General features: G+C 33.8%; 1 protein-coding gene across 3 annotated transcripts; it reads right to left on the bottom strand.

The window, feature by feature from the left end:
- Positions 1–220: 220 nt before the first annotated feature.
- Positions 221–15589, bottom strand: Wde (Fibronectin-III type domain-containing protein windei). Of its 3 annotated transcripts, XM_071776489.1 has the most exons (16): positions 10576–12597; positions 8695–9024; positions 8233–8349; positions 7116–8060; positions 6046–6371; positions 5641–5901; positions 5450–5551; positions 5234–5368; positions 4991–5132; positions 4646–4827; positions 3842–3946; positions 3688–3742; positions 3449–3516; positions 3264–3363; positions 3003–3172; positions 221–2898 (listed from the first exon to the last, which is right to left on the bottom strand). In XM_071776489.1, exons 2-16 carry the CDS (start codon positions 8957–8959, stop codon positions 2803–2805), a joined length of 3069 nt encoding a protein of 1022 aa, XP_071632590.1. In that variant the 5' UTR covers positions 8960–9024; positions 10576–12597; the 3' UTR covers positions 221–2802. The 3 variants fall into 3 exon arrangements, with proteins under 3 accessions (XP_071632590.1, XP_071632589.1, XP_071632588.1); XM_071776488.1 differs by lacking the exon at positions 10576–12597 and adding an exon at positions 15434–15589 and having other exon boundaries at positions 5234–5551; XM_071776487.1 differs by having other exon boundaries at positions 5234–5551; positions 10576–12593.
- Positions 15590–15840: the final 251 nt, after the last annotated feature.

Here is a 15840-nt window from a genome sequence, read left to right as displayed (position 1 = left end):
AAATATATATACTTTAGACTCCGATCGAGAAGGTCAATTACAGAGGGTGTTTCTTACTTAAGAGAGTTCGAATCCGATCAGAGTTTAGTTTTTTTCCTAGATTTCTCTTGTGTTTTCTAGAGAAAACGAAATAATTCCAATCGAAACCCATTCCGAAAAATTCTATAATACGTGCCCATAGTATATCGAGAACAAAGAGTAAAAAGTCAGAACTGTAAGAAGTTGTAAAAAAGAATTTTAATTAATTGAAAAGTTTATTTGTTCATATAAATACAAAAGAGATAATTAATTTAACTACTTATTTTATCATTATGGTGAGTAAATGAAGTTCATTAATTTAAGTTTAATCAGTATCGCAAATATCGCTTATGCTCTATACAGAGTGTTTCCTAAATAAATACACAAACTTGAAGGGGATATTCCTTAGCTTATTTTAAGAAGAAAAAGTCTTATAAACATGTGTGCTAAACTGCTTCGTTTTCAAAATACAAGGTGTCAAACTTGAGAGAAAGAATATGAAAATTTCGAAAATCTGGAAAACACTTAGATATTTTATTCAAATTTGGCGTGCGTACATATGGTATTAAGAACCATATTCGATCCATATCATAAGTATCGATGAAACATTTTTAGATGCACCAGGTGCGCATCTAAAAATTTTTGACTATTTTGAAAACGAAGCAGTTTAGGACATATGTTCATAGGATCTTTTCTTTCTAAAATAAGCTAAGGAATATCCCCTTCAAGTTTGTATACTTACTTAGGAAACACCCTATATCATAATGACATGTGATATACATATATATATGTATGTATGTATATATATACAAATTAATATTTACACACGAGCGATTCAGATAATGTATTTCTCGCTCATTAAAAGAGACTTTTCCTACGATGTACATACACTAGCGTAAATACACATCCGAATTTAGCTGTATAAAAATTGAGCAAATTATATTATCTGGAGTAACAATTACGTTGCAGTTAATTGTTGGAAAATACCAGACTAATAGATGCTGTCGTCGGAAATACCAAGGGTAAGCTAAATAATAATTAAATTTAATTTAGTGCCTATTCATTCAGGAAGTAAAAACGGACTACGGAAGTTTTTCAAACTTGCGTCACTAATAATAGCTAAAATCCGAGGAATAGAAGTGGCATATGCCGCTTAACCCTTCATAATTGAGCACTGAACGAAAAACGACGATAGTGAATAAGATAATTTTCGTACAAAGTGGGGAATGTGCTTTTTTGTTCATTAGCTGATGCTGCGTGTAATTTTCTTTTATTATAGATAAATTCAAAAACGTTAGGGAATGCACGAGTGTGATATTATTAAAATCTCATAAAAATAATAATATATAAGGATACATATATAAGATATTCCATTTTAATGGAAGCAGCTATGTATATTTCTCCTAAACTTATTAGTAAAAAAATGTTTCAGACAAAAGTTATATATATGGTTTGGAGGATCATAAACGCATAAACTATTGATTTTTATGTAACTCTACTTCAATACTTTTCTATACAGAATAATTAGAAGAATGTCATATTATGTAAAAAAAATCATATTGTGTCCATAAGTAACTTATTACATATATTGCACGTATGTAATAAATTACTTATGGACACAATTCGTACTTATGTATTATTCCTTCGAATAAAGTTATTGTAAGAACACTAGATGTGCAAATACTTTTTTGATCCACTGTACTTCCCAGTGAACACAATGTCTCAAATCGGACATAAGACGTCTTAAAGACGTTATTAAGACGTCTTAATGGTGTCTTTAAGACGTTATATGTCTCGATTTGAGACATGCGTGTTGTCTATTTAAAAAGATGATGATAACCTTCATGATGATTTTTTTTTCATTTTACCATTATTTGTCCCCTTCCAGACTATACGACTTTTGTCTGAAACATTTTTTATACGTCAAGTTTAAGAGATATACAGCTGTTTCCATTAAAATGGGGCACCCTATATAACGTAATGCAGATTGTTAAACTTTTTGGTTTTAATAACCTTTCGCTTAACATTATTATGATTAATAGAATATTTAATCATCCAATGATTTAAGATTATAAGCAATAACTAATGTACAAAACATTTTCCACTTTGTGCTACGATTGTTATGTCTGTCTATCGCTATCTTTCGTTTAGCGTTCAGTGACACTTAGCACAAACAGTCAAGCAGTACGTCGTTGTCTTAGAATCTTCAAATGGGCTCGAATAATATATTTCCTTCAAAACCAGTCTTCGAATACCATTACGTATATTTGAAGTGTGTGAAATTTTTTTACTAGAATTCTGTATCTTTATGCACTGCGACAGTTTTATAAGCAATAAACCAGAAGGCAAGAAACCAGAAGGCAAAAATTCAAATAACTTCATGAATTTATCATAAAAATGTCTTCAAGAAATTACAATTATGTTGTAACATCAATATTTTGCCCCGAAAGAATGAATTAAAATTCACCTGTTAAAAGAAATGAATAAAAAAGAAACAAGATACATATTACGAAATCAGAAATTATATACAATAAATTATATGTGCGATTGGAAGCATTTATGGGCATAATATCAACTGAAGTTATCGTATTTGAGTTCAATAATTCAAGAGGGACATTAGCTATAAAATCAATCGTCGAGTCAGATCCATTATAATGTACCGTGTTATTGTGAGACGTTATCTAAAAACTATTTTTATCACAAGTACGCGTTGAACGCAAGTGTAAAGAGTAACAAAACAGAAATAGAGAAAGAACGGAGATCTCGAAACTTGATGTTGCTCCTTTACAGGGAGATATTGCCAGGTGTACTGTACTGTCCTTTTCGAGAATGTGTATCAACCGCTCTGACCGCAAAGTAATAATTGTTACCCTCGGAAAACTGTAACAAGAATATTGCTCTCATTAGTATTGCGAATTCCAAACAACGCACGAGGCTCGTTCTATCCCTTTGACGAGTTTACAACATTGATGTTTTCAATTTACCTGAGTCAAGGTACACGCCATAGGCAGCGGAAGTGCGCGCACATCCCCCACTTTCTTCCACAGTGAAGTGCTAGGACTCACACCAGCGACTTCCTGATAAGCGTACAATTGATAACTGGCGATATCCGCATATTTATCCGTTAGATTCATGTTCCAGGATAACACTATGCCTATGCGACATTAAAGTTATATTGAGAATTTCGTAGCTTGAAAGTTGAATTTGAATTATTTGTATAAAATAGAGACATTCATATAGTTTACCATTCGAGACTTTTGAAATCTTCAACGATGGTGCGGGCGGTGGAAGCTTCCAGCCAGGTGTCGTTGCGTAAGTTGGAATGTCTGGCAGTGGCGCCGGATGCTGAAATAAAACAGTACTAAAATCATAATCGCGTTCGATAAACAAATGTCGTACGAGTTAGCATCAATTGCTATCGGATATTCACCTTATTTATCTGTAGAACTGTAGGCGTGGTTAGTAGGCGCACAGTACCATTCGCGAGTGTTGATACTCCTGTTGATAAAATAATGAAGTAAATAACACAATGTTAAACACTGCGACGAGCATCATATTTTTTGTAACCATTTTTCACTGTAGTTCTTCTAAATCGTAGTATTGTAATAATGTACAAAAAAAAAGATTGCGTATTAATACAATTTCTTTTCTTTCATATAATTTAATTACCCTTATAAGTAACAGTTGAAAACGGTGGCCTATTAGGTGTGCTCACAGGTCGTATCTAGAAAATATTTGAATTTCTTGTTTATATAAAACAACATTACAATAACTTTCTTATTCTCAGAAAGAAGTTTTCTGGCGAGAAATTGTTACTACTAACCTGTACTTGCTGATTAGAATTTGATGCTATCAATACTTGTCTTGGCGAACCTGTGCCACTACTTTGCATCACATACGCCTGCAGTCTAGGCGGATTCACATTATTCTAAAAAAATTAATATAATATATATAATCACACATCTCCTTTGTTCCTTTTTAAATACTACCCCGATAGGAAAATTACACAAATATTGTGCAATAATTGCATCATTCAATTGAGAGAAATTTCACAATTATTGCGCTAAGATGATTCCTCATAACGTAGCGTTCTTGCCGGTATAAAATTTCTAAATGATATTTGTACAAAAGTTAATAAATTCAATTTTAGGTTTAAATTTTGCACAATTATTTCAACATTTAAAAGCAAAAATTACTCCAGCAAATATCGATATACATACAACAATTACATTCATCATGTTTTACGAGAAAAGATGTCATCTATCGGCGACCCAGCAAATACAGAATATGCTACGTAATACAGGAGTAACACATAATAAAACTCAACTATATTTCTCAATTATCTTGAAATTATTTTCGCAATTTCTTCAGATTTAACTTTGCAATATTCCGCTAAGATCATTCCTTATAACGTTGCTGTCTTACTGAAACACTATTTAGAAATAAATTGTGCAAATATTTGTCAAAAAATCTAAATTTTTAATAGCATTGTTGTATATATTCAGCATTCATAATTGCGGCATTCCTAATTTTATCTAGATTTTGTCATATAATTTTATAAATTTTTTCCTCTCGGGGTATTACATAAATATTACACATGTACAATAGATGGGAAAAAAATGCTTACAACGAGAGCAGTTGATACTGGCTGTTGATTAGTCGTTATCACTTTTATACTAGTCGGCTGCGTCGTAATTGCTACGTTTGCCGGTAATGTCTGTATTACCCTTTGGAAAGATTGCGCAGGTTTCGATGTTATATTCAATTGCTGTTCAATTGTAGATGCTGTAGTCTTAACTTTCGCATTTGCTATTACAATATAGAACATGTTAGATAATGAGGAAAACGTGATAATTACAGATGTTTATTATCACGCGTCGTGATGAAGATAGATTATGGCCTTAAAGCATGCGCCATCTGTATACATGTAAATACGCATATACAAAAATAGATGAAAAATAGATTAACATACATTTATTCTTTTCTTCCTCGTCCGTAAGATCAATAAGATCGTTATTTCTTGGTTTCGGAGCTATCGGACGATTTCCTTGATTTTGTATTTTGCCATTTAGAACAATAGTCTGATGTGGCTGCGACTGAATTTGCTGTTGCGGCTGCAAAATTTGCATAAATTAAATTAATGCGATGTCATAAAATAAGTTTTCTGATTTATATCGGTTATAAATAGTATTAGATTAAGTCTTGTGTTACTTACAGCAGGTAAGATTGGCTGAATACCGCTAGGCTGGTTGGACAACGTTAGGGTGTGTGATGCTTCTAAAGGTTTAGCAACAACCAAAGCTGCGGGCGTCACAGTGGAAATAACAGACGCCGTTTGAGCCGGATGATTCTGCGTGATTATAGGAGTAGAGACGGTTACTACAGGTCGGGGCGATCTTATTTTAATTCCACCGCGTCTTGGACTTGTTACATTGTTATTTGCCTCAGTAGGTGGAGAAGTGGTGCTGATGTTCGTTGTGTTTGCTGCAGGCTTGAGATTCGCGGTTTGCCGTAGATTCTGCATTCCGTGTTCCTAATGAGTAGAGCATTTAATCGACCAACATAATTTTAAGTGAATACCGCGAAAATGAGTTCAAATATATCTCTGCGATAAATAAATACCGTTATAAAGCTGACTTGCAAGCCTACAGATCTATTTATTTTTATAGGCGCGACAGGTTTGTCAGGATTCGCACGACGGTCTATCGCATTACGATTCAGCACCATTTCGAAATCCTTCACTTGCTTCATCAACTGTTGCATCTTCACACGCGTTGTTTCTTGATATTTCTCTGATATGCGAGCTTGTTCTCTGAGCTGTCCAATTTCACTGCGCATCGCGATTGTTTCGGCAATCTTTTGAATCAGGAGCTCTTCCAATTCCTTAAGCATATTAAACAGTAATATATAATAAGCAATCGTTTTAGTTTTCGTAATTAATTGAGATTCATTTTCATACAACAAACATATAATTAAAAACAAGTAATTAAAAGATATCTTATTTCAATATAAATGCTTTTTGTTTACCTCCTGCGTAAGTTTTGGTAATTTCTCTTTGAGGTCCCGCCGGAAAAATTTTTCAATGAAGGACAATTGTGTGACATCTTTCTTTTCTTCCGAGCCCTTGGTACTCATTTTCGCTTTCTTAATATTACCATTAAAAACCTCGTTTTCCGGACAATTACGTTTTAATGAAGGTGGTGATGCAGGACGTATATCCGGATTCAGTTTGTGGTTCATTACTACGAATTCTTCCGTAGTATCGGTAGAATCACTGTCGCTATTAAGATACTTTTTCCTGATTATCTCTTCTGCGTTTTTAGCCGTCTTCCGCCTTTTTCGCCCGCTCTCCTCTGTAATAATGAAATGCAAAAATATCTTAATGTGTATATTAAAAAATATATAGTAAAAATTATAAATAAATCATAATAAAAGATTTTTACGTACAACAACAAAACACACAGACTGTACTGAGAAATTATTTATTTTAGAATGTACCCGAACGCATATCAAATCGAGACATATGCGTCTTAAAGACGTCTTAATCCCAATTTGAGACATTGTGTTCACTGGGTATATACTTTGTTATAAATGATACTGACAGAATTAAATAATTTTAAAACAATCATCTCTATCCTCTTTCTCTACTTATCACATATTTTATATTATTATTACTACATTATTATAGATACATATAAATATCAGGATACTTTATGCGATATATCGCCCTTGAAAATTTTTTACAAAAGTTGCATGCAATCATCCATAAATCTACTTAGAAATCAGAAAATAATATATTGCACTTGACTACCCATCAGACAACACAATGTCCAAAATCGGGGATATATGACGTCTTAATGACGTCATATGTCCTCGATTTTAGACATTGTGTTGTCTGGGACCCATGTTTCAAATCGGGACACATGATGCCTTAAAAACGTCTTATGTCCCGATTTGAGACATGTTCACTGAGTATATAAAAGTATATAAAACTATTAATATTCTTGTATCTAATTTTTTTAAGTATTTTTTTTTAAATCTTCTATTAGATATTGATAAAATACCGTATTTCGCTTTTAATGTTAAATATTTCCTACCTTGTTTATCTTCTTCAGTACGATCTTGTACCGTATTGATTGTTTTTTTAATTCGTTTATTTCTCGGAATGACCGTGTCAACATTTTTCATTCCATTCTCGCTATTAAAATTATCCACATCGCTAGGTACTAATAAAATGTTTGTTAATAATAAATTATTATCTATAGTTTGGGTTACAAATTTATCAACATTACGGTCTTCGGTTACTTCTGCGTTGTCTTTAACATTGGATGAAATATTTTGATCTTGTATCAATGAAATATTCGTCACTTTTTCTGTGAATTTTGAAATATTTGATACACTTTTGCTTTCTGTTACATCCATCGGTTCTGAATTTTTGTTTTTATTTTTATGCGCAATAGTATCTATATATGATAATGAATCCTTAGAATTACCGGAGTTGACTAAATCCACGTAATCTGGACCATTATTAAGTTCGACATGTGAGCTTTTTAGAGAGTGACTGTTATTTTTAATATGTTTGTCTACTATTTTGTCTTCTAAATTATCATCATTATTATTAGAAACAATCACATTTGTAACCAATTTTTCACTCTTACATATCTTAATATTAGCAGAATCTACAGAAGGGATATTACTGTCTACACTGTCTAATTTATTTTGCTCACAATTTGTCGAAATTATTTTGTTACTATCGCTGGATGCCTCTTTTAGATTTTCTTCACTATGAGTTGTTAGTTCTGCATTTCGAACATTACTTGTGTGTGTATGATTATTTATAGACAATTTATCATTTTCTATTGCGGTATGTCCCTTCAATACTACAATTGGACACGCGTTGCTTACATCGGTAATTTTTAAATCTTTGCTAGATTTGAATGTACACTTTTCATTAAATTCATTAGCAGTCGCACTGGTATTTTCCGACTTACGTATATTATCTTGTACTTGTTTGTTTTCGGATGTATATTCATCTAAGGGCGCTGCAACAGATCAAATGATTGATCCCTCCTTCGTTTCCAATGTTTTAAGGGTGAGGGGCAATATAAGAAGTGATTACACAAGTTCAGTTCAAAAATTTGCATCAATATTCTTGATGTGACGAAAACTTGATTTGGTAATTAGTAACAATTTTGTCATTCGCAAAGATCTTACCTGTATCATGTTCGTTCTGCGCTGATTCTTCACTATCAGACTTGGAAACTTCTTTTACAGTCTCCTGCAGGTCGGAGTATAGTGTTTTTTCTGCGATTTTATTTAAAATTGGTTGTTCTGCAAACAAAACAAAAATGCTAATATTAATATAGATGCAAAAAAACGCAGACACATCCATGAATAAAAAGACTTCCATTTTATTTAATTTTATAAAATATAACTACTTTCTTTCTCTCTCTCTCTCTCTCTCTCTCTTTCTTTCTCTCTTCTGTGACATTTATGTTTGGGTATTTCTAGATTTAACATTTTATGTCTTCTTGCAAGTTATTTTATGGACAGTTCCATTCAACACAATGGAAAGAAACATATATATCAGGGTATCATTCAGAAATTATTCAATAACATATATCAAGTAATATATGTTAATTTACTTCTCATAGATAAAAAATAATAATTACATACCAGCTATTCTACTTTGCGATTTTAATTCCGCAGTATTTGTGTCTTTTGTTGTAGCGTTCTCTTGCTCAGCATCGTCATCGTCAGATAATCTCAAGCGCAAACTATCATCGGACAGTGCATCTTCATCGTCCCCGTCTTCTTCTGCACCGAATAATAATTCATCCTCTTTCTCTTTAGACAGTTCATCATTATCAGTTCTATCGTCACATGTGACTGGGGAACTAGATTCTGAATTATGCACTGTTCCAGCTTGCGTCTTTTCCATTATAAAATTGAGAACAGTAAAATGTCACTGTTCATTTATCTTGACAATTAAATACTTTTTTCAATCTATAATAGAAAACTACATGAAAGACATATGCACAACATAATAATACACTATTTAATATATAATCCTAATTTAATATATATCTGTACTATAATAAGAGTGTACTATATCACTGTAAATATACATATATATATGTATATATAGTCAGAGATATTTTAACAGATATTAACTCAGAGGTAATTTAGTAAATTAACGCAAAAAACTGATATTTCAGTGAAATATTTATAGATCTTTATTCCCACAAGATTTTTACAATCATAAAATATATATATATAGTGCGTTGTATTTGTCTTAAATATGGTAAACCATTTATATTAAATGTATTCAATTTTTGGGGACTGCTACAGAAAATATCACGAAAATTTAAAACACCCATGAAATAAAAAAATTACATAAGACAAGCACATTGCATTTCGTATCCCGATTGACAGCGCCAATATATATTTGACAGCATCATCAATTCCGTTCGCGAAAGTATCGTCAATAAAAAAAGTAGTCCAGTCGTAGAGCGGGCGTCATTGTGGTTTAGGTACTGTTTGTCTCGTGGATAACCTCTCTACAAGATCCGTTTCTACACCGAAATAATAGTAATAAATTAATACGTTTAAAAAAATGGAACGGAAAGAGAGGGGGAAAGAGGGCAAATAATTCTGATGCAGTTTTGAATAACAATATCTCTCGAGTTTCAAGAAATTGCCATCTTCAGGACAAAACAGTTGAATACCGAGACACACCGTTCCACTATATCAACAAGCTTTGCACCCGCAAAATGAGGGTTTTTTTGCTCTAAATTTAAAAAAACACTTCGAAAAAAAAAAAAAGAAGACTACTTGTCATAATTGGCTTATGTTCGAGAAATTCTTTCCTCCTCCCTTTCCTCCCTACCCTTTTTCGTACATATAGTACGTTTAATTCTCTTTTTTCGCCTTTTGTGGGCATCCGTCTCGTGGGATCAGAAGGAATCTATTTCTGTTTAATGTGTCGACATAATTGCCGCTCTTAATTTAACGATTAGTGCATAGAGGTTACTCGTTACTCGTCGAACGAAAAAGCACCAACATTTTGACGCCTACTGTACACTGTACCGCGAGCGCGCGCGCACGCCTCATTCTGGATCGATGCCCGTCGTGCGCGAGGTCACTATTTTGCTAAATATGACGATTGACGCAAAAATCCGATGCGTCCCGATGAAACGGGATGCCCGTCGCGCTCGTAAGATGAACGTGTGCACGAATCGTCGCGGAAATTGTTCGCTTGTGATCGAACGACGCGATCAGGCCCTGACTAAGGGGGCCGAGGGCCCTGACCTTATCCAGGTATAAAAGATGGCGGGCCGAAAACGAGTATCTCCCGCTTGCTCCAGCTGAAAGTTGTACAACGGCGTACTTTTCCAGTCGGAAGAGCCTTTATCCGTGATTCTCGATGTGATCTCGTTATAAGTCTGGCTTTTTTTTTCCTCAATGACGAGGGCTATCCGCGAGTCGTGTTGCACAACCTCAAACGGACGCGAGAAAGCGCGCTTATCTGTGTAAAATCACTTTAAGGTGCATCACCTCGAAAAGATTATGCCCCTTAAATAGGGCAATTTGCCTTGGTTTTGCATCGGCATAGGCAAAAATTGCGAGAACACACGAGTTTCGGTAGCGGAGAGTGTGTTTCATCGGGGATGTTCGTTCAGCACAAACGAGATGTCATGGAACGACACGATGGCACTTCGGTCGAGAACGGAACGTCGCTTGCGGAACGTCGCGAATGTCGTTATCGCCGCTCTCCACATCGTTCTCCCGGTTCTCCCCCGATATCTTCAAACGCGAGTTAAAGAAACCGCGCGAACTGTCCACAGCGTCATCGATGGGTTTGCGCATCGAGCGTGGAGTACACTGCACTTAGGCCCCGAGTTTCCGTTCCCGAAGATTGCCGAGCGTGCACGAAGCGTCGAAAAATGCGAGCAGAAAGCAGAAACTGCGCTTGTAACGTCCCGATTCGCTGCGCAATAAGGGAATCTTATTTTTAACCGGCACATACAGGCCGACATACCGGCAATTAATTTTCGAAAAAATTTTGCTGCTCCATTTATGTCCGTCGGGAGGGGCTAGAAAGACGCGTAGCAATTCCAAAAAAATTTTTTTTCTAATGACGTGGCATCAAATCCAAAAACATGGTTTGTTTCTGACCGTTTCGTATTCCACTCGAATTTTTCCTTTCATACGTTCACTTTCGTAGATTCATGTTTTTATTCGAATGTAACACACGCATATACAATAAGTAGGTCTTATCGATCTTATCAGCTTGTTACACATCAGCTGGCATATTTGCATAGTTTTTGTTATATTATTCCATCAAGATCCTTATATTGGGCCCAAATTTATAATCGATTTCTCAATGACGTCCTGTGCGTTCATGTGAGATCATTTAATAATTTACACACATGGAATGTTCGTCACGGATTCGTTTTATTGAACGGTTGATGAATAGAGCCCTTCCCTTTTACTCGCCGCACCAATAGCACAGTTCATGGTGGGGGAAACGGTACAGCTCCTCGTCGTATTGTAGGACGATCGATTTTCGTCACTTTGCCTCGATCTTAAGTTCGATACTTGACTGTAATATAGATTTCAGCACTTTTGATCTTGAAAAATTAATTCTCCCTCATTGCTTAATTATGTTTACGATTGTACATATATCATTCAGTAGACGTCAGTGCTGACACACTATCGAAATTTCTTTTTCTTTAATAACACAATTCTAATTCAAGTTATATGTGTCAACATATTCATAGGTTTCTCATTAGCCAGACATAACCTTGGCGATATCTGGAACAAATTGACATCTTTCCCCCTCCTCTTTTTCCATTTTCCAGGTCGGATATTATGCAATCTATATTTCCGACAAGCGAGAGAGGAAGCAGGAATTATATTTTTAGTACAATTGTCTATTTGTAATTTACAATAGAGCAAAAGAAAGAAAAAATTTGCAGAAGAACACAACTAATTCGTCTTATTTTAGAAAGTTCCAAGTGAACATAATGTTCTTTTTCGCTGCACTTCTGAACTAGTGCAAACTTAGAATGAAAGAAAATATATTTGTTTTATTCTAACTTATTACACTAGTTCAGACGTGCAGCGAAAACAAACAGGCCTAATAATGTCTCAAATCGAGAGATATAACGTCTTAAAGATGTCATTAAGACGTCATATCTTTCTTATGCTACTCTATTAAGGTCGATCTACATTAATCGTAATGTTCATCGTAAACTCCTTACGACGATCGCAGCTATCGTAAGCTCATCGTATGAATTGATTCAACTTGAACTCTTGATTACGACGCTTGTCTGGCGTTACAACAATAACCTACAAACCTAACCTATCAACCTTCTCGACGCGCGAATAAAAGTGTGTTTATAGATATATTCGCATAGATATACTGTTTACAACAGCTTTCCTTTGCTTACGACCACGATCGCTATTATGATTAAAGCATTACAATAGATGTAGATCGGGCTTTAAAGACGTCGTCATTATATAATTAAGACGTCTCTAAGACGTCATATCTCCCGATTTGAAACATGCGTATTATCTGGGTTCTTTTTTCCATATATCCTTGAAGCATTTTATTTCAGAAAATTCTTTGACACATCTTATTTTAAAAAGTCATTTTTGTTATACATCCTTAAAGTTTCTACTTCTGAATACCTCTTTCTACCTGATACGCTTCTCTCTCCGCACTTCGAATGTCCAAAATGTTTAACGCTATCAGACACTGACTTAACCCTTAAAGTGCATACGTTTTTTCGGTACCTTCTAAGTGGATATGTGAGTCTGCCACGTTCAACGCTATTTTTCCCTACCTTAAAATATTTTAAAAAATCTAAAAAAATTCATGAAACGTCTGTCTACATTGTAGTTGACGATTTTATAGTTAATTTGATAAACATCGTTTATTTAATATCTTTTAACAGGCTTGTAAGTTTTACAGTTACGAGCAGATATCACTTTGGCTCGAACGCCGTAGACCCACGTATGCACGTTAAGAGTTAAAATTCTTTTCTCAGTGAGTAAAATTTTTCTGCAATTGTAGTTTCGAAAAATATAATGTCCGAAAATTTGCGATTACTGTAATGGAAACATTCATGCTAAAAAATACAATTTTTTTTCATTTCAAACAGTTTTCAAATTATGGGTTTGATATTTTCCCAAAGTTACGATCAGGCGTAGTGTGAATGTTTTTTGTCTATCTCCAGCATCCAATAATCGCGCGAGATGGACAATCACATAACGCACAGGCACACGCGATTCACAGCATACTCAACATAACCTCAACTCGTGATTGGCTAAATGCTAAATTCCTCGCAATTTCAAAATCAGTATAGATAATAGGAAAAGCTCTCTTTCCGTATAATTTCGTATGAACTTTTTTACTATAACGTTTTGTGAATTTATGGACACAATGCAAAAAACCTAAAAAATATTGTACATTGGATTTTGAAGTACAATAAAAATATTGCTGGCTGTCACATTAACGACAATGATAAACTTATTGCTTTATTATAATATATTAAAATATATAAATAACCGCACATGCAAAAATTTTATAATTTATTCTAACAATTCTATAAAAATAATAAAAAAAGTTATGTACAAGCCTGTATATAACTGTTACTATATGTACTTTTGTCACCCAGGTGACCCATTTTAAATGCCTACCTCAAATATCTCTTGAACAATACATTAAAAAAAAAAAAATGTTTCAGATAAAAGTTGGAGGGTTCAACACGGGCCTTGAACCCAAAATCTAAAAAGATTGTCTATTGGCCCTCTTTGAACCCTTCAACTTTTATCTAAAACATTTTTCTTTAAAATGTATTGTTCAAGAAATATTTGAGATGGACATTTAAAATGGATCACCCTGTATATATATATATTTATTTATAAAGTTTAGGAAAGTATATAATAACTCACGTTTGAGGAATCTAAACTATATAGAAAATTAATGGTTATATAATAAAAAATTGAAATTATTCAATTTACTAAGAATTAAAGAAATGTTAAAATGCCATAATCTAAAAAATGTTAAAAATAGATATTCATTATGATAGAATCAATAATTAATTGTATTTTTAAAATATGTTTATGTGCGCAGTATTCTCTAGAAGTTTCGATGAAAGGTCGTTACTGAACAAGTAGTGCCATCTGTCGTTGCTTTTATCTTGATGACAAAATGATGCTATATGTCATTACGTAACAATGTTGCAAAACGTGAAATTATCTTTCAATTTCTTATATTGTAATTGCAAAATCTTCTTTCAGAGATAAAATCCCACAATATTTGATTATAACCAAATACATTATTTTCTAATTTAACACGAGAAGGTTAGATAATATAGATATACCAGAACATTTTTCTTGTTACTGATATCTATAAAAAACCTTGTAGAACATCATAAATTCATTCTAAACAGTCTCAAAGATACAAAGCATCTCCTACTTGAATATACATAACAATGAATATAAATATGAGATAATGCGAAATATTGCGCGTTCGTAACCTACAAGATATTACGATTACAATAACAAATAAAATTATGTATATATATCAGAAAATTTCTACAAAAAATAGATCAAACTAAATGAAAAAAATATTTTGAAGCTTTAACATTACCATGTGATTTGAATCGATTCTTGTGATATTCTGGTTTCGGTAGTGTGTTATTGATGGACGCGCGCGCGACAAATATAATTCGTAAACAAAAGGTCAATGAAGACGATTGAAACATAACAATATATCATTTATATCTACCTAATAACTTAGATTTCAGAAAATTGAACATTTGTCGAATTTCGTGAAAATATTATGTATCTGTATATCATTGATTTATAATATATTACAGTACGATGTAACAAATAAATCGTACTTCTCGCGCAATAAAAAGTTTGGTTAGCCTCAAAATTGATGAAATCATCTAGTGTGTATCCTAAAAGAAACAACAACAAAATGGCGTACACAAAGCTACATAAAATGGTGTCTTTGCTATGTCAAAGCGTCTCTATATCACAAACATAAACGACTCCGTGTAGATTTGGGCCTTGAGGCCCAATTCTGGCAATTTGCCTCATTTGATCCATGGTTAATTACTGGTATTTATTTCGAGAAAATTTATAGATAAAAATACAAGTGAAAAAAATTATTTCGTTTTACGCTTTAAAATACGCACAATCTCTCAAACATCTTAAAAATCTAAAACGGGACTAAGACGTACACGAGTTCAAAATTTGAATAGAGAAAATTGCGATAAAATGACAATCCGCGCAACGTTTCGAGTCCCAATAACAATTTTGTTCGTCACAAATCCAACGGATTTAACACTAAGCCTATATCAAGATATCATATTAAAATAATAATCGATAAACTTACGTTATATTATTGTGTGGGAAGGTTTCAAGCAGTATTGTTAACTTTTCACCACGTGGAAATAGGTTATATTTAAGGCAAATATGCCAGAAACACTGAACTGCACTTCTCTACTCAGGCATGCCAGATTGTCGAGCAGCTGCAACACCGCAAAAAGCTAAACAAGCGACTCTGGCAACGTTGCCGGGTCTCCCTCTACCGTTACCTCCGGCGCCTCCGGCTAACGTTGTGTTACAATGTTACATTAATACGGGAAATACAACAAAGTTGCGGTTGATTAAGGACGTACGACGCGTCCAAGTAAGGCAGATTGATCGAAAAATAAAATATTAAGATACGAAGGTATTGTAATGCGAATAAACGCATATCCAAAAAGTTATCGACCTACACGTCGTCGTGTGTTGACACAC

The sequence above is a fragment of the Temnothorax longispinosus genome, chromosome 4, assembly GCF_030848805.1.
Source record: "Temnothorax longispinosus isolate EJ_2023e chromosome 4, Tlon_JGU_v1, whole genome shotgun sequence".
Taxonomy (NCBI): Eukaryota; Metazoa; Arthropoda; class Insecta; order Hymenoptera; family Formicidae; genus Temnothorax; species Temnothorax longispinosus.
This window is presented reverse-complemented; position numbering and strand designations above follow the sequence as displayed.